This window comes from Neomonachus schauinslandi, chromosome 4, assembly GCF_002201575.2.
Source record: "Neomonachus schauinslandi chromosome 4, ASM220157v2, whole genome shotgun sequence".
NCBI lineage: Eukaryota > Metazoa > Chordata > Mammalia > Carnivora > Phocidae > Neomonachus > Neomonachus schauinslandi.
The window spans coordinates 117,711,195-117,736,616 of NC_058406.1; the positions used below are offsets into that span (position 1 = coordinate 117,711,195).

General features: G+C 41.3%; 1 protein-coding gene across 1 annotated transcript in view; it reads right to left on the reverse strand.

The window, feature by feature from the left end:
• The window catches only part of CA8 (carbonic anhydrase 8), a 91,532-nt gene that overhangs the window by 13,998 nt on the left and 52,112 nt on the right, over window positions 1-25,422 (reverse strand). The window contains exons 6-8 of the mRNA XM_021688351.2: window positions 24,798-24,846; window positions 23,068-23,180; window positions 11,353-11,522 (exon numbers count right to left, since the gene is read on the reverse strand). Of these exons, the coding sequence (XP_021544026.1) occupies window positions 11,388-11,522; window positions 23,068-23,180; window positions 24,798-24,846 (297 nt within the window). The 3' untranslated portion in view covers window positions 11,353-11,387. The remainder of the gene's footprint in view (window positions 1-11,352; window positions 11,523-23,067; window positions 23,181-24,797; window positions 24,847-25,422) is intronic.

Sequence of the window (25,422 nt, forward strand, 5' to 3'; positions counted from 1 at the left end):
CTCCAGAATAGATCACATCCTAGGACACAAATCAGGTCTCAACTGCTACCAAAAGACTGGGATCATTCCCTGCATATTTTCAGACCACAATGCTTTGAAACTAGAACTCAATCACAAGAGGAAAGTTGGAAAGAACTCAAATCCATGGTGGCTAAAGAACATCCTACTAAAGAATGAATGGGTCAACCAGGAAATTAAAGAAGAATTTAAAAAATTCATGGAAACAGGGCGCCTGGGTGGCTCAGTTGGTTAAGCCACTGCCTTCGGCTCAGGTCATGATCCTGCAGTCCCGGGATCGAGTCCCGTATCGGGCTCCTTGCTCAGCAGGGGGTCTGCTTCTCCCTCTGACCCTCCCCCCTCTCATGTGCTCTCTCTCTCTCATTCTCTCTCTCAAATAAAATCTTTAAAAAAAAAAAATTCATGGCAACAAATGAAAATGAAAACACAACTGTTCAAGATCTTTGGGATGCAGCAAAGGTGGTCCTAAGAGGAAAGTATATAGCAATACAAGCCTTTCTCAAGAAGCAAGAAAGGTCTCAAATATACAACCTAACCCTACACCTAAAGGAGCTGGAGAAAGAACAGCAAATAAAGCCGAAACCCAGCAGGAGAGGAGAAATAATAAAGATCAGAGCAGAAATCAATGAAACAGAAATCAAAAGAACAGTAGAACAGATCAACGAAACTAGGAGCTGATTCTTTGAAAGAATTAATAAGATTGATAAACCCCTGGCCAGACTTATCAAAAAGAAAAGAGAAATGACCCAAATAAATAAAATCATGAATGAAAGAGGAGAGATCACAAGCAACACAAAGAAATACAAACAATTATAAGAACAAATTATGAGCAACTATATGCCAGCAAATTAGATAATCTGGACGAAATGGATGCATTCCTAGAGATGTATCAACTACCAAAACTGAACCAGGAAGAAATAGAAAACCTGGACAGACCTATAACCACTAAGGAAATTGAAGCAGTAATCAAAAATCTCCCAACAAACAAGAGCCCAGGCCAGATGGCTTCCCAGGGGAATTCTACCAAACATTTAAAGAAGAATTAATACCTATTCTTCTGAAATTGTTCCAAAAAACAGAAAAGGGAGGAAAACTTCCAAACTCATTTTATGAGGCTACCATTACCTTCATCCCAAAACCAGACAAAGACCCCATCAAAAAGGAGAATTACAGACCAATATCCCTGATGAACATGGATGCAAAAATTCTCAGCAAAATACTAGCCAATAGGATCCAACAGTACATTAAAAGGATTATTCACCACGACCAAGTGGGATTTATCCCTGGGCTGCAAGGTTGGTTCAACATCCACAAATCAATCAATGTGATACAATACATTAATAAAAGAACAAGAACCATATGATCCTGTCAATAGATGCAGAAAAAGCATCTGACAAAGTACAGCATCCTTTCTTGATCAAAACTCTTCAGAGTATAGGGATAGAGAGTACATACCTCCATATCATAAAAGCCATCTACGGAAAACCCACAGCGAATATCATTCTCAATGGGAAAAAACTGAGAACTTTCCCCCTAAGGTCAGGAACACAGCAGGAATGTCCACTATCACCACTGCTATTCAACATAGTATTAGAAGTCCTAGCCATAGCAATCAGACAACAAAAAGAAATAAAAGGCATCCAAATCGGCAAAGAAGAAGTCAAACTCTCACTCTTTGCAGATGATGTGATACTTTATGTGGAAAACCCAAAAGACTCCACCCCAAAACTGCTAGAACTCATACAGGAATTCAGTAAAGTGGCAGGATATAAAATCAATGCACAGAAATCAGTGGCATTCCTATACACCACCACCAAGACAGAAGAAAGAGAAATGAAGGAGTCGATCCCGTTTACAATTGCACCCAAAACCATAAGATACCTAGGAATAAATCTAACCAAAGGAGCAAAGAATCTGTACTCAGAAAACTATAAAATACTCATGAAAGAAATTGAGGAAGACACAAAGAAATGGAAAAACGTTCCATGCTCATGGATTGGAAGAACAAACACTGTGAAGATGTCAATGCTACCCAGAGCAATCTACACATTTAATGCAATCCCTATCAAAATACCACCCACTTTTTTCAAAGAAATGGAACAAATAATCCTAAAATTTGTATGGAACCAAAAAAGACCCCGCATAGCCAGAGGAATGTTGAAAAAGAAAAGCAAACCTGGTAGCATCACAATTCTGGACTTCAAGCTCTATTACAAAGCTGTGATCATCAAGACAGTATGGTCCTGGTACAAAAACAGACAGACAGATCAATGGAACAGAATAGAGAGCCCAGAAATGGACTCCCATTCAACTCCATGGTCAAATAATCTTCGACAAAGCAGGAAAGAATGTCCAATGGAAAAAAGTCTCTTCAACAAATGGTGTTGGGAAAATTGGACAGCCACCTGCAGAAGAATTCTGCATTTCCTTACACCACACACAAAAATAGACTCCAAATGGTTGAAAGACCTCAATGTGAGACAGGAAAAATCCTAAAGGAGAACACAGGCAGCAACCTCTTCGACCTCAGCCGCAGCAACTTCTTCCTAGAAATATCAGCAAAGGCAAGGGAAGCAAGGGCAAAAATGAACTATTGGGACTTAATCAAGATAAAAAGCTTTTGCAAAGCAAAAGAAACAGTAAACAAAACCAAAAGACAACCGACAGAATGGGAGAAGATATTTGCAAATGACATACCAGATAAAGGGCTAGTATCCAAAATCTATAAAGAACTTATCAAGCTCAACACCCAAAGAACAAATAATCCAATCAAGAAATGGGCAGAAGACATGAGCAGACATTTTCCCAAAGAAGACATCCAAATGGCCAACAGACACATGAAAAAGTGCTCAACATCGCTCAGCATCAGGGAAATCCAAATCAAAACCTCAATGAGATACCACCTTACACCAGTCAGAATGGCTAAAATTAACAAGTCAGGAAATGACAGATGTTGGTGAGGATGTGGAGAAAAGGGGAACCCTCCTACAGTGTTGGTGGGAATGCAAGCTGGTGCAGCCACTCTGGAAAACAGTATGGAGGTTCCTCAAAAAGTTGAAAATAGAGCTACTGTACGACCCAGAAATTGCACTACTGGGTGTTTACCCCAAAGATACAAATGTAGTGATCCAAAAGGATACGTGCACTCCGATGTTTATAGCAGCAATGTCCACAATAGCCAAACTATGGAAAGAGCCTAGACGTCCATCAACAGATGAATGGATAAAGAAGATGTGGTATATATATACAATGGAGTATTATGCAGCCATCAAAAGGAATGAAATCCTGCCATTTGCAACGACGTGGATGGAACTGGAGGGTGTTATGCTGAGCAAAATAAGTCAATCAGAGAAAGACATGTTATCATATGATCTCACTGATATGAGGAATTCTTAATCTCAAGAAACAAACTGAGAGTTGCTGGAGTGGTGGGGGGTGGGAGGGATGGGGTGGCTGGGTGATAGACACTGGGGAAGGTATGTACTATGGTGAGCGCTGTGAATCGTGTAAGACTGTTCAATCACAGACCTGTACCTCTGAATCAAATAATACATTATATGTTTAAAAAAAAGAAGATCGTAGGAAGGGAATAATGAAGGGGGGGAAACGGGAGGGGGAGACGAACGATGAGAGACTATGGACTCTGAGAAACAAACTGAGGGTTCTAGAGGGGAGGGGAGTGGGGGATGGGTTAGCTGGTGATGGGTATTAAAGACGGCACGTACTGAATGGAGCACTGGGTGTTATACACAAATAATGAATCATGGATCACTACATCAAAAACTAAATGGTGATTAACATAAAAAAAAAAAAAACTGAAGCAGCCCCCAAAATAAGGCAAACCTATACACACATACACACACTCACGCACACACACACACACACTTCCAAGACCTATACAGTTAAACGAACTTTTTATGGTGTATTTTTACTAAAAATATTTTAAAATATGTTCTCACCCTTTTGAGGGTCCTATCAATATCTTTCTCTTATATGGTTTCTTCTCTAACTCACCGTTTTCCCTTCTTCAGGGGATGGCTTTCAAGAGGTCCGGGGTAGTTTCCTCCTCACTGTCACGGCATAATTCTTTCCTCACCCTCATGCCATTTCATTTCCATGCTGAGATTTTAGATTCCCTAGGTTTGCTATATGTAAGCAATTTGCTATATATAATCGTCAGGACCATAACTATTGCATAACAAAATGAAAATGTTAAAAAGAGGACTTCAGTCATTTCGTCATGCTTCCATGTTTCCTGGATAACTGCTAACACCTAGCTGCGGATCAGTAGCTCTAATGCAGATAGGTTTTCCAAAGCCTATTTTTAAAAAACTCTGTACCTTAAAAGCAAACATTAAATCAGATGCCAATAATAGTACCTTTCGTTATGGATGGCAATCACCACCACCACCAAACTCCCAACGGCAGATGTTGCCAACTAGTCACAGCACCCCTTCCCACTGTGCTGAGAGCGAGCTTCATTGTCCCTTTCAACCAATCACAGCTGACACACAAGCCTGACTGCACCACATCCTCCATGTCTTTTATTTTTATCAATCTTTCCTTAATAATCCTATGTAGACACCACATCTTCCGTGTCTTTTATTTTTATCAATCTTTCTTTAATAATCCTATGTAGAAGAGAGGGGGGTGCTCTTGTGACAGTCTAGGTGAGAAATGGGGCTAACTTCATGGGGTGTGATGCTGGGGATGGGGACACAGAGACAGATTTGGGAGCTGTCAGAAGGCAAATCTGCAGAACTGGATGATCAATTAGAAACGTGAGGTGAGGAGAGGAAGAGAGGTATCAGGTGTAACTCTGGTTTCTACGAAAACTGGAAGAGAGCCAGGTCTGTGAAGAAAGATTGTAAATACACCCTTGTATATATTGAGTTTAAGATGTCTTTGACACCTCCAAAAGAAAAGTCAGACAGACAGTCAGGCATTCAATACTAGAGTTTAATAGAGAGACCTAGTCTGGGACTAGGTCATCTGCAGTTGGTGGGAACAGAAACTGTAGGTTTTCTGTCCCCTAGCAAGCGAGCATGCCTCCTCACAGGTTGAGCTGTGAGGACTCCAACCGGAAGTGGCCTCCTGGAAGGTCCGAGTGCTGAGTGCTGAGCTTTTATACCTCCCCAGTTCCAGAATGACTGCTTTCCTCAGTCTCTGTAAACTCCATCATGAAAAAGAGAAACTCGAGAGAATGGACAGCAAATAAATGAGGAAACTGAAATGAGTGCCTCCTTAGGAGTATGGTTTTCTTAATAATTCATCTCAAAGTGGAAAAATGGAGCTAAAAAAAATTGATCTGAGGAAATTACCCAAAACAAGCACCCATGATGCAAAAGGCATAAGAGAACATGTTTAGAGGAGATCACCTGGTCTCAGGAATTTTCTTATGGAAAACATATGCACTAGGTTTAAAATCATGAAACCTACCATGTTTAAGGTATCAGACTATATGAATGTTCAACATACAAGTTGGCCCATGACTGCAAAATGTTCTCTTTTCTTCCTCCCAAACACAATTTTCTTTGAATTCATTGGGGGGAGGGGAGAGAAAAACCAAATCATTCTGCAATTTTTATCCACAATAAATCATTAACATTTCTAAAACATAGAAAGGGATATATGTGGAAGTAAGGATTATTTGCCTTGTTGAGTAATCTTAAAGAAATGCCTATACAGCTTTGATGCTTTTCATTCTTGGGTTAATAACAATTTTTATATCACATAATCAAAACATAATAGACAGGTTGAGCACCCTTGATATTTTGTCCTTTTCCTGAAATCATTTTGAAATCCTGTAGGAAATCATTCCATTTTCAAGAAATTCTATATGATACAGTAAATAGAAAACAGCTATATCCATCCAGTTTTCATTTCTCACCCTAATGCTGTGCATCAAGTTAAATTATTCAAGTGAGGAAAAGTCCAAGTTCTATTGACTGAAAATATGGCTTTGAGCTTTCCATTTGTCTAGGAAGGATAATAGCTTTTCCCTACTTGGTCATTCAGAATTGACGCTCTCCCTTTCCCCACGTAGCCCCTCCTTTTCTAGAACGCCTTATCCTTTTCTAACCTATAACTCTTTATGTTATAAAAGAGAACGGATAAGAAACTGATGCTTGTGATAGTGTTATTAAAGCTAAAAAGTCAACATTATTAATTGCAAAAGTACATGGGGGGAAGAGTTCAACACAGTCAAGGGCGGCTTCAAAGACCCAGAAACAGGGCGCCTGGGTGGCTCAGTTGGTTAAGTGACTGCCTTCGGCTCGGGTCATGATCCTGGAGTCCCGGGATCGAGTCCTGCATCGGGCTCCCTGCTCGGCAGGGAGTCTGCTTCTCCCTCGGATCCTCCCCCCTCTCATGTGCTTGCTCTCTCTCATTCTCTCTCTCTCAAATAAATAAATAAAATCTTTAAAAAAAAAAAAAAAAAGACCCAGAAACAAAAATGAGGGCAAGCCTGAAAAGGGATCCTTCAGAGTCATTTGGTTTATAACCCTCTTTTTTCTTCTTCCTTTATTTTTTCCCCTAATTTACTTGGAGGCATACTTAGATTTCTTCCCCCTTTTAAGGGGGGGTGGGGAGAAAGGAAACTATTTAAAGAGCATTGTGGCATACGTTTTACAGAAAATAAATAATTATAATTAAGTATAGTTACTGTACACATGTGCAGCTTAACGATATCTGAGCTACTGGGGAAACAGACAAGTCTTTGAGTAGTCAGAAAAGCTCTAAATAATGGGCTAAAACTTCATGAAACAGGCAAGTAATCATCTCATCAGAACTAAGTACCAGTATTAAGATACCAAGAGCAACAAGTAAACTGGACCAAAACTTTGGTGTTGTTTTTTGTTTGTTATTATTAAGATTTGGTTCTCATACAGAAAATTCAATGGGTAAAGAATCATTTCATGTCCACTGGCTCCCAGAAATCTGAACTAGCGCTGCCAAACTAAAGAATTTCCAGCACCTGGATGAGTTATGTGCTAGTTCTTTAAACAAGTATAAAACCATAGTTCATACTTCTTAAATGGTAATATAAAAAGTCACAGATTATTCATGGAAATAATAAGTCTTGGTTATCAAAGCCCTCCAGATGTCTAGACATGTCATGCAAAAAAAAAAAAAGTCATTTTAAGTCTAAAAACTAAAGTTATTTTAGTAAGACATAGCTAAAATAAACCTGAATTATTTTAAACATTTTTTTAGAGAACCACCAGAAAAATTTTTTTTTTCCTTTTCAGTTCCAAGAGCTTAAGTGAAACATTCATGCATTAAATTCAAAGTCTGACTGTCAAATCATTTCACTTTAATAAAAATTTGAATTACCTGCCTTAGGGCATTATTAAATATCAAATAAAAAGCACACATCCATAAGTCTGATTTCCCAATATAATTTTTATGTAGAACTATGACTAGATTTGTATTACACATTTCAAGATAAAAGGGTCAAAAATGTATTCATAGAAGGATGAAGTCAGAACTGGAGTTGCCTTTGAAAGAATTCCTGCACCATTCTTAGGAATTTGGGGGAAGGTGACCCCTCTTAAGTCATCTCAGTCACCAAGATAAGGATACAAATCCATCCTCCTTTCAAAAGACCTAGATCATAATTAATTTAAAGCCTTGAAAAATTATACATTATCTTCCTATCATATAAGGAATATGAAGCATCTGAAATACGCATAATCTCATCAACAGCATTTCAGTCTGTGTGCACGCATGGGGGAGATAAAAGAGTGATGGTTATTTAGATATTTAGAGAAAGGCAACTCTGGTCTAGGGCTAGATGTGGATCAAAAGTTCATGGTAATAATGTGATTTCATAAAAAGTGTCATTTACAGTTACTGATATTCAGAGAGGACACAAAACCTAGACTGGGGAAATTAATAAATTCACACTCACCAAACCTCACCACACACCTCCTGCCAGCCCACCTGCCCCTCCTACTGGGTCGCTCCTGCGAGCCCCCCATCCCCCTTCCCCTCTGCTCCAGTCTCCCACCTTCCCTTCTCCTCTCACCTCTCCTAGCCGCAGCCCCACTCTTCCTTAAATAAGAAAGGCAAGTCACGGAAATGCTAACTCTACAAACCACTGCCTCCGTCTCCCTTCCTATTACAGCCCAGAAAGTGTCCCTTCTGGTAATAAAGGCAATCTCCACATCTGCTTAGGATTTCATTGCCTTTCTTTTTTCGTAATCCCTACACCCGGGGTGGGGCTCGAACTCAAGATCCCCAGATCAAGAGGCTCATGCTCTTCCAACTGAGCCAGCCAGGCACCCCAGATTCCATCCCCTCTCAAGTCTTCAGAGACTGCACAGCTAGGATTAGCCCCCCTAAGAAGTGGCATCTTCATCGCCTCCCACCGACTGGCTCATTACCCCCACATACAGACAAGGGCTAGTGTTTTTTTTGTTTAAAAAGTGTCCCTGGATCCCTTCACCCCCTCTATTGCTGCAGCCTTCTGCTCTCCTCCCACCCAGCTCATCAACCACTGCCATCACACCGTATCTGCCCCTCCTCCCTTCCCACTGGACTCCACTCTGACACACCACCCTCACGGCAAGCTTGGGCATGCTCCCTGACCCCTGATGGGCAGTGGGTAAAAAAGAGGCTCTGCCAGCCAGGCTGCCTGGGTCCAATTTCAGCTCTGCTGCTCAAAGACTGCGTTATCTTGGCCAGTGATCTAACTTCTCTGTGCTTCTGTGAACTTATCTACCAAGTCTCACATTAAATTTTGTGAACACTTAATGAGACGATCCCATGCAGCATTAGAACGTGATACATGTATATCCAAGCTCCATGCCAATGACTCAATGACTCCCCTATTTGGTTCAGACCTCCTTTCTGATCTCCGCTTCTGAAAGTCCAGTTAGCTGCATGAAGGGTCCACTAGTGCGATTGACAGACATCTCTCATTCAATGAGCTCCAACTCAACTCTTTAACTTCCCAAGAGTCTCCTCCAGTTTTCCTGCTGTCATTCGATGACGGCACTTCACCCGCACACAGTTTCTAAAGCCCCCAAATCCCAGAAGTTATCTTTGATATTTCCGTCTCTCTCCACCATCATCCAATTTGTCAACTAGGTACTATCACTTTCAAGGTCTACTAAACACACTTTAACTTCTCCCCATTTCCACGGCTCCTGGTCTAGTATCCGAGTCTCTGCGTCTTTCACCTCGGCTACCCAGCACACTTCTAAAATACCTCCCTACTCCTACCCCTGGCCCACTATCATCCAATCTGTTCATTCTGCAACTACTGTGATCTACTGGAAACATACATGAGGTCAGGCCACGCCCCTGAGCAGAAGTCTTTAGAGGTTCTCAGTGCATCAACAGCAAAATAAAGATGCCTTAACGAGGCTGACAAGGCCTCCAAGATAAGAGCCCTGCCCCTTTGAGTCCTACACCCCAGACTCACAGGGCCTTCCTGTGTACCTCAATGCATCAAATTCTTACCTCCACAGGGAATAGCCCCTTAGGGCCTTTGCAAAAGATACTCCCTCTACCTGAAATCTCCTTCACTGCCTTTTTTTGTCTTCTCATTCATGGATTTATTATAAGTTGTAGTTGTATTTTTTCTGAAGTATTTATTTTAGTATTTATTTTTCTACTCTCAGGCTCCCCACAGGAGATTCTAAGTTTTCTGAGAGCAGAGACATCTATTCTTCTGACCTTTGATACCCAGAACCAATCACACGGTAGTGATTTTTGATCAAATATAATTTGAATTCTTTAACCCCTCCATCATAAGGCTTAGCTTAAAGCACTCTTGCATGTTCTCTCATGTTACCACATATGAATTACAGAAAGTCCCTTCGCAGCCCTACCAAAGCAACTTTGCCTGGCCCTCACCCTCTCCAAAATCCGAAGAGGAAGAACCATACCAGCTAACTCAGAAACGAAGAGTCAGGAAATGACTGGCATGTGGCTGGCTGATATAAGCTACGTGTAGCTCTCAAGAATTGCTAATGGGCCAACGGACATTCAAGACGCCAAGTGTTATGTGTCACGATGGATTCAAAGCAAAATGAACATGTTTCAACCCTTTAAAAGCTTGACTGTAACACAGAAAGTAAGAAATACACAAACAGCTAAATGGAAGAAAGAATGTGAATAGAAAGGTACAATTTAAGGGAGAAGCAGAGAATTCGTGCTGAGAACAGGATTTGGGTTGAGCCTGCAGGGTAGCTAGGATTTCAATAGGCAACAAGAGGGGTGGGAAGGACTGTATGAGCAAAGCACATTCACAAAGAAAAAAGACAGTTTGGATGGAGTACTGGATATATACGGTTATAGTAATACAGAAGCAAGAAAAATGGATTGGAGAACACATGGACAAAATGATCACCTCTGAAAATTCCCATGTCAACTGTCTAGCTCAAGACACTGTTTGAGCTTCTTGAAGCCAGAGACTTCTATTCATCTGTGACTCCCACTCTATACTGTTCCACTTGCACTCACCACGGTCCATTATACCAAGTCCAAGCTCTGTCCTGTTTACCTACGTAACTTCCAACCGATGCTTTCCTCTTGTGGGAAGCAGCAGTTGGCCAGCTATGTGCGCTGAACTATGTTATGCATTCTTAGGCAATTCACAAGGTAAAGAAATAATCCAGGATATAGTCATTTATGTATATTTGATCTTTGCCATGTCTGTGAGGTTTTATTTTGTCAGCTCTTTGGGGATAAGGTATGCATATATTCAATCCAATATATTAAAATGCATAGATTATATTTCAGTCAATAAAGAAACGTACCATATTCATATACCTAGTAAGTGCTTCTTGATCTTTCAAATAAAAGCACTTCCACAGGACAAGGATTTTAAAGCACGCCAGATCTGCCCTCGCCTACCCCGATAAAGAAGTCAAACATACATTAGATGAGGGTCAGCCCTGAGGCTCACAAACCCCTCCAGAGGATCCCTTTATGTTCCTCAGTCATCAGGAGGTGACTGCTGCCATTTCAAGGGTGCAGCATAGGGAGCCCTAAAAAGGACTTTTACCTCTTTACCTTGAATAAAGAGGGGATGCTTCTCTGCCTTGGGGCTCCTTACCTGATTAAGGCCAGTAGTAAAGCAAAATGGGAATTAAAGGCTGCTCTGGTGGGAAAATACAAGGATCGGAGGTTCTTTTTCAACACTGCATGAAATTTTTAAAGCCACCTGACTTGTAATTAAAAGGGTTTGAGAACGTGTCATCCCTTTCATCAAAGCGAAGTGCACTCACACTGCTACATCATCAGGATCACCGTGAGACTAACTCTGGTGTGACAGGTTTACAGGACTGGCAGCCCCATTTTCCTTACTCGATCTGCACATACCCAGGTGAAGGCCGTCTTGTTCCCATTCTCTCTGGCTACTGAAATGCGGCTCTAATGACTCTGTCACTAAGTGGCTGAGTGGGTCTAAAATTGTCTCCCAAAACCCCATCACAGCCTTCCACGAGCTCTGCCCCCTTCACATGTGTCCTCAGCCTGCGAAATTCTTCGATCTGAAAATAAAAACAGAGCAAAACAGCTTGATTATTTACTAGACATGAACAAGACTGGAGTTTCCTCAGTGACTTAAAATACGCATAAATTGTAGCTGTTTGTAAAAAGAAAATGAAAATTAATCTTCAAGAAGAGTAAGACGGGGGGCGCCTGGGTGGCTCAGTCATTAAGCGTCTTGCCTTCGGCTCAGGTCACAATCCCAGGGTCCTGGGATAGAGCCCCGCGTCAGGCTCCCTGCTCTGAGGGGAGCCTGCTTCTCCCTCTCCCACTCCCTTGCTTGTGTTCCCTCTCTCGCTGTATCTCTCTCTGTCAAATAAATAACATTAAAAAAAAAAAAGAAGGAAGAGTAAGACGGACTTAATTCTTCCAAACCTAGTAAGACATGAGACATCACTGCTGCACAAGAAGTGGAGACAGCAGAAGGAGAGGTAGTAAGGTCTCCAGACAACCCCAACAGCCACAGAAACCTGCTGGATTTGCTCATGCCAAAATGCAACACACCTCTCTCTAAAAGCTCTCACGCCTGTCTGTAACATAATAAGAGGCGAACAAATGAGTTAAGTGTTCCAAGCATAGCTTTAATTAATGAATTCCAGTATTACTGTATGTTAGCACTGATCAGGCGTTAGATTTATCAGATGGAGGTGTCCTTCATCACAAGACTCTCTCTGCTGCTCTTCTACCTTTTTGGAGAACACTGGTCTAATGAAAACCTTGGACTTTCCAAAAATGTAAGCCCAACTTCCCCCCCTTAGCAGTATCAATTTTCATGTTCATCTCCCTTTCTCAGGTGGCCTCCCCAGATCCCATGGATTCTCATTACACGTTAAGTCCCAGAGTCCCAAGGGTCAGTTTCTCTGACTTGACAGGTCTGTGCCCCCTAAGAACCTTCTGAGGAGTAGCTGAACCCTCCGAGAAGCTGAACCCTCCGAGGAGTAGCTGAACAACAAGCAAACGTGATGAACATTCGCCAGACTCATTCCCATCAGTCGATTTATCTACAGGACTCATCGTCTGCCATTCGCTTAAATGCCACATGGTCACATGACACAGTCCTCATTCCTTTCACAAAAGAGGAAAACTGAAAGATTAAGAGAGTTTCCACGTTAGCTGGGTCTGACAAGTCCAAGTCCACCTGCTCTTCTCCCAGCTCCACTGCCACCTCCTCAGAAATTCCCATCAAGCCAGTATAACCCGCATCTTCCATATATCGCAGGATATGGAACTGCTTTAAACAGCATCAATCCCCCAAAAGTCCGCCAGGTCTGTATCACAGGGCTTTATCTACAGAAGTTCTTCCTACAGCACAGACACAGAAGTCTGCCCTTCATGAACTAAAATGAAATGCAGGAGATCCACGAATTCAGGGGTTCTAATAAAAGTATAGACACCCCTAGAGACTTGAGGGACTCATGAAACCCCTGAATGATATGCAAAATTTTACACGTGCATTTCCTAAGAAGAGGCTCCCGGACCCCAAAAGAATGGACTCTCACAGGATTCTAATATTCCAAAAACTCGCATACATGTTGGGAAACAAAGCTGAGGGAAAAGGAAGTCGCTTGTTATATTAGAAAGCAAGTTAGAAATCTAACCTCTAAGGCCTGATTTTCTCATGTCTCCAAATGATTTCCCTAAATGTTGATTTCCCTACATGGGATAAGACTGACCCACTTGGTACTGTCCTGCTTTTTGCTTTTTTATCATACCTACGTGCTATCCTTCTACGGAAGTGCCAGTGACATAAGCAATTAGCTGTTTAATCTACACAGTGGTTTTTCCCTAGACCTTCTTGGGATCTTAGGTTGGGAATATAATATGAGCATCACCTACTGTTTGCTGCACCTGGAAAACTTCCAGAGCCAAGGCTGCATGAGAATCCCGTCCTTATTTGTGGCACGTATTTTTACTGAATTTTCTCTAAGCACGGAGTGGAAAGGAAATTAGTCAGGCTTTTTCAAACAGGAGGATATGAAGGCAGTTGGGCTATGCATCAAAAGCCCAGCTCAGAGGCACCTGGGTGGCTCAGTCAGTTAAGCGACTGCCTTCAGCTCAGGTCATGATCCCAGGAGCCTGGGATTGAGTCCCCCATCAGGCTCCCCACTCAGCAGGGAGCCTGCTTCTCCCTCTTCCACTCCCTCTGCTTGTGCTCTCTCTCAAATAAGTAAATAAAATCTTTCAAAAAAAATAAAAATAAAAAATAAAATTTTTAAAAGCCCAATTCACACCCTGGCTCGGACACCTAAAACCCAAACGACCAGACTACGTCTCCTCTTTACGCTTCAGTTTTCACATGGATGTAAGGGATGACAATAACAGCATTTGCAAGGACAGTGTAAGAAGCAAGATAATTCGGGGCGCCTGGGTGGCTCAGTCGTTAGGCGTCTGCCTTCGGCTCAGGTCATGATCCCAGGGTCCTGGGATCGAGCTCCGCGTCGGGCTCCCTGCTCAGTTGGGAGGCCTGCTTCTCCCTCTCCCTCTCCCCCTGCTTGTGTTCCTGCTCTCGCTGCATCTCTCTCTCTCAAATAAATAAATAAAATCTTAAAAAAAAAAAAAAAGGCAAGATAATTCATGAGAATCACTCAGCATACTTCCACGGCACACAGAAGGGTTCGGTAGATACTGGCACAACTTCTTTTGAAGCCAAACCTTTAGCATCTTGAGATAAATATTTAGCTAAAATTTTCTGTGCAAAAAGTATACTGGAAATAATAAACCAATTGACTGAGAAAACAAAGTCCTGCCCTCCTCGTACCCCCTTCTACGTGTAATCACAAGGAATGGCGGCAACTAGAATCCACACGCTATGCACGGGGTCACCGATGAGCAATGCGCACTAGAAAGTGTACTGCCTAAGCATATTTTAAGAAAGACTCCATTTCTGATTGACTTTGAAGCTTATTTTAAAACTAGGTTAATTTTATATTTACATATTCTGAAGTGATGAATAAATCTTTCAAGCCCCAGACCTCAGCCTGAAGCAAATTCTGTGAAAACAGCTTCTTCTAGAACAGACGATCAGAATCCACAGCCAGCCAGTCTCAAATCACTGCATTCTTGGAGAGAACTATTTCACAAGAAATGTTTTTCTCTGATCATAGCAACACTTTGAAGACTTCAAACATCAACAGAGATGGAGGGGAAAACACGTCTTTCTGAAATGCCAATTTTTCTGAAGTAACCACCCCTCAAAACCTTTAGTCACTTCAAATGGTATCAAGCGCGTACTGCGGTATCTCCCACTGAAAAGAGAGAGAGTGAGAAACGAGCAGAATAATACTTCAGGATAAAAGTCTGCAACGAAATTCAAATGTCAGGACAGTACAGAGACTATCACACGTATCAGTAGGGATGATTTCGTCAATTTTTAATGCTACTCTACTTAAACATGGCTATTGGTTTTTAACCAATTTACAAGAGAGAAAGAGAGGACAGAAACCCAAGCTTCAGGGAGACATGCTTGTCTTCTGAAGGCAGCAGAGTTGAGTAGCTATTCTCTGAATCGGGCGTGCACTCTGCTTGGTCTAAAGCATTGACTCCAACCTCCACTGACTCATGAACCAGATTATTCGCTCAAAGTTCAGCTTTAAAACCATTTTCTTTAGGAGTGCGTTTAAAGTGCTAATTTACAGGGCTTAGGGTTTGGCATTAATTATTTTTAAAAGTTCCCAAGTTCCTGTGCATATCCTCTAACAAATGTCTTTTCACTTGCATCTCTGTTACCACATTAAAATTAAGAGAAAAAGAACACATCAAAGTCAACGTTCTCATCTCATTTTTTCTTTTATCATCAGGCAACAAAATACATGAATTCGAGTAATATAATTCCTGATGGAAGCCATCAAGAAAGAGTCAAAAGCCAGCTATACTTAAATAGTCCATAAATACATATATATACTGAGATTATGTCATTGATAGGACTCACCACCTTTCATGTACTCAGTCTTATTGTTATTTCATTTTCTTCAACACACTATCTCACTTTTTTTCTAAAATCATTGCTTTTTTTTTTTAAAGACTTCTCATCCATAAACCAACTCATCTGTCACTGACTCCTTAGTCTCATTTCTAATTTTTCTGAGGAAGAGCTCAGAGAAGAGAAGATCCTCTGCCCAGTACAACTGATGCCAACTTGCCCTTCTTCCAATCCCCAGTCCTGGTCTCTGCCATGGGTCTTCCCATCTTCACTTGAGGGCAGCTACTGAGGAGCTACACATAATGCAAACTTAGTCAAGAATTACAATCTAGGGCGCCTGGGTGGCTCAGTCAGTTAAGCGTCTGCCTTCAGCTCAGGTCATGATCTCAGGGTCCTGGGATCGAGTCCCACATCGGGCTCCCTGCTCAGCGAGGGGCCTGCTTCTCCCTCTCCCTCTGCTTGCCACTCCCCCTGCATGTGCTCTCTCTTTCTCTCTCTCTGTCAAATAAATAAATAAAATCCTAAAGAAAAAAAAAAAATTACAGTCTATATAGAGTTCGTGACCACAGAGGAAGCACTATCATGGAAGACACTGAGGAAATACATCCCAAACTCCCCACAAGTGCCTAAAAACCACACATTTTAAGAAAGGGAAGAAGGAGTGTCCCAGGAGAATCTAGAGTTGCACGGTCTCAGTGTGGCCCCTGAGCATCTGAAATGCGGCTGGTCTGAACTGAGATGTGTTGGCAACACAGGACACACCGTGAAGTCAGACTTAGCATGAAGTAACCATGTAAAAAATCCCACTCATGCTTTTTTTTTTTTTTAAAGATTTTTATTTATTTGAGACAGAATGAGAGACAGAGAGCATGAGAGGGAGGAGGGTCAGAGGGAGAAGCAGACTCCCCGCCGAGCAGGGAACCCGATGCGGGACTCGATCTTGGGACTCCAGGATCATGACCTGAGCCGAAGGCAGTCGCTTAACCAACTGAGCCACCCAGGCACCCCCCACTCATGCTTTTTCATATTCATTACATGTTAAAATGGTATTTGGGGTACACTGGGTTAAAATATACTATTTAAATTCATTTCAGCTATTTATATTTAGACTGTTTTATTGTGGACACTAGAAATCTTAATCTTATATATGTGGCTCACATGGTTTCCACTGGATATTCAATGCTTCCCTTAAGAAACTCTGCATTCTGCTGTTACAATGCGGTTCTAAATTACACATGGAAGTAAACGCCAGTAGACAAGAAACAGGGGTCCTCAAAGCGTGCTTCCTGGAGTAAGTTCCTCTCCCAGTCCTACTGGATCGGCAACTCTGGGGTGGGGCCCAGCAATCTGTGTTCGAACAAGCCCACCCAAGTTTGAGAATCATGGATACGGAAGAAAATTCACAACAAATGTTCCCAATCACTTGAAATCATTTTCAAACATGACCATGTGGTGGTCCCACAGCAACTTGGGTCTTTAGAACCCACGTGGGGAGCACACAGACAAGAAAGGCCCTATTGCTGAGTCCTGGACCTAATCAGACCTCTTTCGTCACCCAGGACCAGATGGGCTCTCAGATCCCACTGGCCAAGCACACACCATACCCTGACTCGGGCTGTCAGGGCTAGGAAGAGTCCCACTTCTCAACCTCTAAGAAATATGTAACGGGGAAGGATGAAGAGGAGGCAAAACCAAGAAGAAAAGAAAATTGAAGTGGTTTTCCAAGTTCTTACAGACATATATCCACATAGTGAAAAACAGTGAACACATTTATGTTCCTTTGCTTCACTGGTGTTACTGAAGTTGAAAGAGAAAGAAAAAAACAAAGACAGGAGCATCTAACTGGAGAAAGCAGATAAACTAAGAAGTAGGAATAGATGAGTAAGGGGGAAACAGAAAAAGAAGAGAGAAGCAAAGTAGAAAACGGAGAGTAAACTTAATCATTTCTCTGTGTATGCGTGCATACTTGCACACATGCCATCATATTATCAATTCCGAATATTGTTCACATTTTCATGTCTCTGAAAATCAGGATGGGTCCTACAATTTGTTGACAGATTTGATGAAATTTGGTATTTTATTCTGTTCTTGGAATCTCATCTCCAAACATAACAATTCAGCTGAAAAAATTTTTTCCTTCAGCTTCCTAATGCTTAGACCACTATTTATTGAAAAGTAATTTAACAGTTATAGATCACAGCAAAATAAAATTACACGCATTGAAATCCATCCAGTTGCATGTTTTCTTCCCCTAGCATATGGTATGCTAACCAAGAATAAGATGAAAAAATTCAGTTGAGCAGGGGCTTCCAGTTGCTTACTCTAGAATTCTGAGTACCCAGGAGGATGTGAATGTTCCATGATAGGCTTAACTGTCAACGCTGCACGTCAACAGATGACTCCTCCTTAATTGAGATGCTGTGCATTTCATTAAAAACTATGATGATTTAGAGCCTTTTCTGTAATGTGGCTAGTGCAGACATTCTTATCCTATGGCAGATGGTACATTTCAAGAGACCAATTGTTTCCATAATAATATCCAGCAGCTTAATTTACATACATTAACCCCGAGATCTAAAAGGAAACATTTTTTCTTCAATACGAAGTTTTATATTTCTCAAAATACTCAGCTATGCAAAGATTCTACCTACTACTGGTCGTTCCTTTTGTTATTTTATATACAAATAATATTTTATAATCCCTCCCTCCGTCTCTGTTCCTCTTTAAGGGTAATAACATGAGACGTCTCAATTTTTCTTGGTCTGAATTCTAGAATCCCAACCTTCCCTTTAGTCCTCATTTTTACTGCCCTCTCTGGACCCTTTCTGTTTTTGCTCTGCTTTCTCTGAAGTTATATGAGCAGCAACAGTTAAAACATTTGAGTCAAGAACAGACTAATTTACATTCTCCAAAGATTGTAATTTTTTTTTTCCAAAAACAACCTAAAATGCATTTTAATGTGTGTGTGTGTGTGTGCGCGCACGCATTTTAACACCGTTGTCCTCTGAACAGATGCTGTAATGGAGCTTTGTGCTAATAGTACCTAAATCTTTTTTCTTAAAAAGCTGCAGCTAATTGGAAAGTCATCTATTTTCAAGAGCAGTTGATGTTATTCTTTCCAATACACATTCCTTTGGCTTTGGCTCCCAATTAGGAAGATATAGGTTTTCCCAACAATCAAGGAAATGACTTGGTGGGTTAAGGTTATTAGAGTCTGTCACCGGCCTTACTCAAAGGGATAATAGAAAGCAAGGTTCCCTTTGAAGCCAGCCAGACACAAAGGCAGGCACAGTGATTTGTCTCTGAATTTTGGCATAACGTGCTAGGCAACAGGGGAGTAAAACTTTATTGCTCACATTTACAGAACATCAGTTAACATTCACAGTATACTTCAACAGTAACATTCCCACATATTAACATGCTGGCAAGGGAATCCTTAATGGAATTCCAAGAGGAATTAAGAATGTTCTCTTTTGTGGCTCAACAAGGTTAATCTCAGCTAACTTCCAATAAACAGAAATTTATTGTGCTGATAAAAGTTTTATTCTTCACTAAAAGGTTTGATCTATTTTTAGAAAAATACCCCTAAATAGAGCAATGCTGAACAAATGGGACTGCAGACTCAGCTTCTTCCATTTCATCTCCATGCCTGAGACCTCTCCTTGTGGCTCAATCCAATTAATACTTTTCCGCCCTTCACTTAATGTGTGTGCAGAATCTGATACTTTCCATCTCTCCACTCCCTCCTCCTTAAAACTCACGCCTCCCTTGGCTTCCAGATATTACATCCCAACAACCTCCTGACTCTTCCCACCCCTTGAGTCATTCCATGGGGACAACTGTCCCAATGCATGGCCCTATCAGCTCCCCTCCCTATGCTCTGCATTGTTTCTTTTTCTCTCCCTAAAGGATCTCCTCTTCTCCACATGTGGCTTCAACCATCACCTATGTATTACATCCCTTTCTTGGGACATCTCAAAGGCATCCTCAAACTCTCAGCATTTACAACCACAAACTCATAGTACTCTGCATAAAGCCTGCTCTTCCATTTTTATCCCCTGTCATGGTGAAGAGCGACATTACACTCATCAGTCACTCAAGCCAAAATCCAGGGAGTAATATGTGGCTTCATCCTCCCTGAAAACCCTCCTATGTCGTCAGTCACCAATTCTACTGATTCTACTGCTTTATTATTTCTAAAGCCATTCCTCTCCTTTCATCCCACTTCACAATCTTAACTCAGATTGACATCTTCATATGGGAGCTACAGAGAGGTTTCTCAAATTTAGACTTGGTCTTGTCTCTCTCTCTTTCTCACAACGTTCCAGTAATTCCTTGCTGCCTTCAGGAAGCCTCCACAGCACAACATCAAGGCTCTTTGGTGAGTGTCAGGCCCATGATCCCCTCTCCAATTGCATTTCATGACCCTGGCCCTTTACACTAACTGTGGACATCTCCAAAGGCCTCTGTGCCCATGCAGAGTCTTCTTCCCCAGTCGGCAATGCCCACTAACACTCACACCACACCCCATTATCTGGCCTGGGGAAGGTCTACCAGATGGCTAAATCTTATCAAGTGCCTGTCCTATGTGCTAGGGCATATTCATGTCATACCAAACCACTGTTCACATGAAATTACTATTCTTTCAATGTGAACATATTTGCCTTTCCCCCCAGATGGTGAATTCCTTGAGGTCAGAACCATGTCTTATTGGTCCTCCATTTGCAGTGCTTACTACAGCTCCTGGAATATAGAAAATGCCAAATTACCAAATTAATCAACGAATCCATGAATTAACGAATAAATTATCCACCTTACTCTCAAAGGAGAAATTCCACATCCTAACATCTGACTATGACAAGGGTAAAGGAAGATAGGACTACAGCAACATACTACCTAATCAGTAATTTGCTTGTGTTCATAGAATCAGGGACATGTAAAGGCCAATGAATGAGTCCCCAGCAAAACATATTGTGTATTAAGCTTCAGTGTTTGAAACTTAGTCATCTAAGATGTTGTGCTACTTACTGCAACAATGAGGAAATGTGTATCATTGTCCTTAAAAGCAAGGTGTAGGAAAAGTAAATGCAGAGGGATGTTCGCTCTTTGATATACGTCACTCCCAGAACAATCACAACTCTCCCGCCTCAGTTTAGGACAGCTGAGGCTGCAGTCTCAGTCTGACCTGGACGGGTCAGCCAACAACGGCCTTCACATGCCCACCTGCTCATCCCAAACCTTCTTCCCTGCTTCAGAAATGTGGTATCAGCGAGAGAAGTGACTTGGAGTAACCAGATGGCAAATGGAGAGTAGTAAGTCCCATGGGACCCTACCAGCTTTGGAAGAGTTCTCTTATAAAAGAGTTCTCTTATAAAAATTTTCTCAGGAAAACCTCCCAAGAGACTGCTTCTCCCATCTTCTCCACTCTTCTTTTCCCATACTCTTTTCTTTCATCTCATTTGTTTGTGTCCCTTGGCTCCTTCTCTTATGCCAATGATCCCTAAATCTGTATGTCCACCTCAGCCTCTGAAGGTCTCATTCTGTGTTTCTGTCAAAAGAAACCAAACTCCTCCACCTGAGGACACAAAACAGGGCGAAAAGGTAGAAACCTTCTCTAGTACCAGTGAGATTTTCCTGACAAGGTCTCATATAGAAAGAGGATCTCAAAGGAACTGTGATATCATAAAGGGCAGGAGTTGAAAGGGGACAGTGTTAAGCACCCAAACCACTGACAATCACCCGGAACCGGGTTGGATCCCAAAACCACCTAGTGGCATCTGGGCCCATTTCTATAAGGTATAGTTATTTGCCACTCGGGCAGGCAGCACCCACCCTCCTTAAATTCTCTGAGGCATCTGTCACTATTAACTTCCCTCCCCTCCTCCACATGTTGGCCATCCTCTCCCCCATCCTGGGCCCCAGGACATCACTCCCTCTCAGGTGTCCTTAAGTCCTTCTTAGCTCCCTGCATGGTACCATCTCCTCCAGGTATACTGAGGTTTGGCAATCAGCCGACTGTCTTGTCTCCTCCTCAACTTGAGCTCAACTCATCATCAAATCCATTTCTTCTTCCTGGACATGAATCCTGAATGCACTTCCCAGCTCAGCAGGGAGTCTGCTTAAGACTCTCCCTCTGCCCCTCCCCTGAGTTGGCATGTGCACACACCCATGCTCTCTCTCTAAAATAAATAAATATATCTTTAAAAATAAATAAATAAATCTCTTCTGTGAGAGGTCACTGGAATGTTGAGGTTTCTTTGTTACAGCAGCTACCATCTTTGTGGTTAAAATCCAAACCCGTAATTATTAGTCCAAACTTCTATCCCTAACATTAGGCTCAAATTTCTAATTTCTTTCCTCTTCTTTACCAGACTTACTCCTAATATTTTTCAGGAATTACTCCCAGTCCCACCTAGGCCAGGTTGGGTTTCTTTCCTATGTGTGTCTGGAGCACCTTACTCCTCACAATCAACATAACCGTCTGTATGATTGTCTGCCTCTTCTACTCTATGGTAAACATTTTGAGGGTAAAGACTGTGTTTTAATCTCTATATTCTTTGTGTGTCTGTTTGGCACTCAGGAATAGTTTCTTTTAAGAACACAGGGATATATGAATAAATAAGGGATTTGTCATATTAAAAATATGAAAGCCGAAAGGTGGTGTGATCAAAGTCTGTAAAAGGATGGAGAAGCTGAATTGGGAAGTTTTAAAATTAATCCTTAGAAAAAGAAAAAGAAGAAGAAACTGTTAAAGGTTGAAAGGATTTTGAAGATTTAAGGACAAGCAAAGGAAGGCTTTACTGAGTAGTTAATACACTTAAAGTTCTTAGAAAGTGATAGGAAATGTAATAAAAATTTGTAAAAAGTCACTAAAGGAAACTTCATTTGTTTGGAGTATAGCCTAAGCCCTCTGAGGTTGATCATGAAGGGAAAAATACAGCCTTTTAGAACACATCCCTGAGATCCCTGGAGGACAGGAGACATTTAAAGCACCTCTTTTGTAATAATATCAAAATCATTATTTAAACACATTATAATGATGTTGCCTCATGTTCCACCAGCTAACATCCCATGACAGTTCAACTCAGTGCCCCCACCCACTGTGCATCAGCATTTAGAGCACCTACGCAAAGCCCAAGGTGAGAAGCAGGTGACCAGAAGTGGAGCTAGAGAACAATCCAGCTCTTTCCAGAGCATTCTTTTTACCTCCTTCACCCTTCTGCTTACAGAACTTTTCCTGTGCAAGCCAAGGAAGAAGTATTGTACAAAGCCCACATGACTCACAGAAATAAGCAACAATTTCACTTCCAAGACCTTTCTCCTCTTCACTCCTGGGGAATCCCACACAAAGAAATAACTAGACTAATCAAAAGTCTGACTATTTCAGTGACTTGTATTTACTCTATAAAAACTAACTTTTAAAATACAGATCATAAACGATAGCTGGCTTTTATTCATCCCTGACCTTTCAATTGCTTTCACTGGTTCAAGACATCTAACTTTCATCTGCGAAGATGTGACTGATCTAAAGGAAGCTAAAACATAAAACAGACATTTCCCTTTTACAGAAATAGTATTTAACCTTTAGCTCAGAACTTCTTCTGAAAGATTTGAAGTGCTATACTCACCTGCAGCTGGGATATAGTTAAAGGGTATCGGAATAATATCCAGGTAACACCTTCGCTGCAAGGTGGAATGGTAAGAGAGCCTTCATACACCCAATAATCCCGCAGCAAAGGATCTGTGCAACCGGGTGGACATGTCACAAAACAGGAAATTAATTAATAATAATTTTGAAGATGCCAACAATAATCTTCAAAATTACAAACTGCCTATAAACAACTTTTCCAAATGAGGTCATTTTCAACTACAGCCTCACATATGCATTCTTAAACTAATCATCACGGAGAAAATAACCAATGGGAAAATACGATGAGCCCTCTTCCTAATATTCATAGTGATTTCTATCCATGTATCACTATATAAGCCAAAGATGGCTATCCAAACCTGATATATACATATATGTGTGTTCGTACAGATCCAGTTTAGTCACTTTAGAAGAAGTGGATCTGTGTTGTTTTTTACTTTATTGAAGGATTTACCTGACTTATTCATCACCTAACCCAATACTAACTACATAGGAGGCACTATTCTAAGCATCTCACATGAACTCATTTAACCCTCACAACAAACCAATGAGACAGGTACTATTACGGTACTATTATTAGCCCCATTTTTCAGATGGGGAAACTGAACCACAAAGGGTTACATAATTTGCCCAAGGTCACCCAGCTAATAACTGGCAGAGCCAGATTCAAAACTAAACAGTCTGCCTTCAAAGACTGTGGTTTTAAACATTCTGTCTTAGCCCTCTCTATACATCTCCCTCAACAGCAAAACACGGAAGTCCTATTATGACAGGACAAAACAAATCATTCCTATGTAATCTTTAAGTTCTGCATTAGAAGAACTCTCGATCAAATATGGTGGATAAATGTTCAACACATGGTAAAAACTGGTTTGTTGTAAAGCAATTAAATGTAAGCCGTAGATGATACATACAGTGCATCAGCCTATTTGGTTTTGTTTAAAACACTAAGAAACAGGGGCGCCTGGGTGGCTCAGTCATTAAGCGTCTGCCTTGGGCTCAGGTCGTGATCCCAGGGTCCTGGGATCGAGCCCCGCATCAGGCTCCCTGCTCCGCGGGAAGCCTGCTTCTCCCTCTCCCACTCCCCCTGCTTGTGTTCCCTCTCTCGCTGTGTCTCTGTCAAATAAATAAATAAAATCTTTTAAAAATAAATAAACAAATAAACAAAACACTAAGAAACAGCATATAATTTAGGCAGAGAAATGTGAAGACCAAAATTTTGTACAAAACAACCTTTAACTACAAACTATGTTTTGAGTATTTTATACCCAATTCTTACCTGTGTAGGTATACCTAAATAATTAGAATAACATCTATAGGATAGTAGCACTGCAGAGTTTACCTTATTAAAATTAGATATAAAATCTAATTCACTCTAGAGATTAGTTAAGAACCTCACTGACCAATCCTAGAAGTATATCAAAGTTATGTTATTATGCTCATGCTTTACACAGAGGTAGCAATTTTTGCAAATGAAAATCCAAAGGAAACTCTTCAGAGAATAATGGAAAAAGGGACAAAATGTTTATTATTTCAAAAGGTTTACTCCCATGTGTAGAGCAGTCTGAAACTGCTACCTACTACAGAGAAAGTAAATTGTAAAGAAACTTTACTAACTAATAACATATGGCTATATGTATTGGGAGGTAAACAACGCAATCATATTCACACAGTTAAAATTCACCTGATGAGATCAAGATTAACACCTACCTGGTAATAAAGTATTAGGATTGAAGCAGGGTATTGTTTTGGACTTCCCCTGAAAAACAAAATTCACCATATGTTATCATTAGACTCCTAAATTTTATTATTTTTTATTTTTTTAAGATTTTATTTATTTATTTGACAAAGAGAGACACAGCGAGAGAGGGAACACAAGCAGGGGGAGTGGGAGAGGGAGAAGCAGGCTTCCCGCCGAGCAGGGAGCCAAATGCGAGGCTCGATCCCAGGACCCTGGGATCATGACCTGAGCTGAAGGCAGCCGCTTAACCAACTGAGCCACCCAGGCGCCCCAAGACTCCTACTAAATTTTAGAATAAAAAAATTGTTAGCACTGAAAACGCAGGTTGACATCTTTCTCAAATGGCACCCCGGACCGCACAGATCTGGCGTTGTCTCATTCTGTCTTCTCACCAGAGCCACATTGGCTGATTCCAACAAGACACTCCTGCTCTGAGTCCATAACTATTTCTTTGCGACCACAGTTCAATTTCCCCTATAATTTCAGAGTGAAACTTACAACTGTCTGTCCAGTGTCTGTCTGTCCCACTTTTCCTGCTCCTAGCACATCCACACCAGAGAGTTGGGCTTTGGTGTAAAATGCCTGTACCCTGGT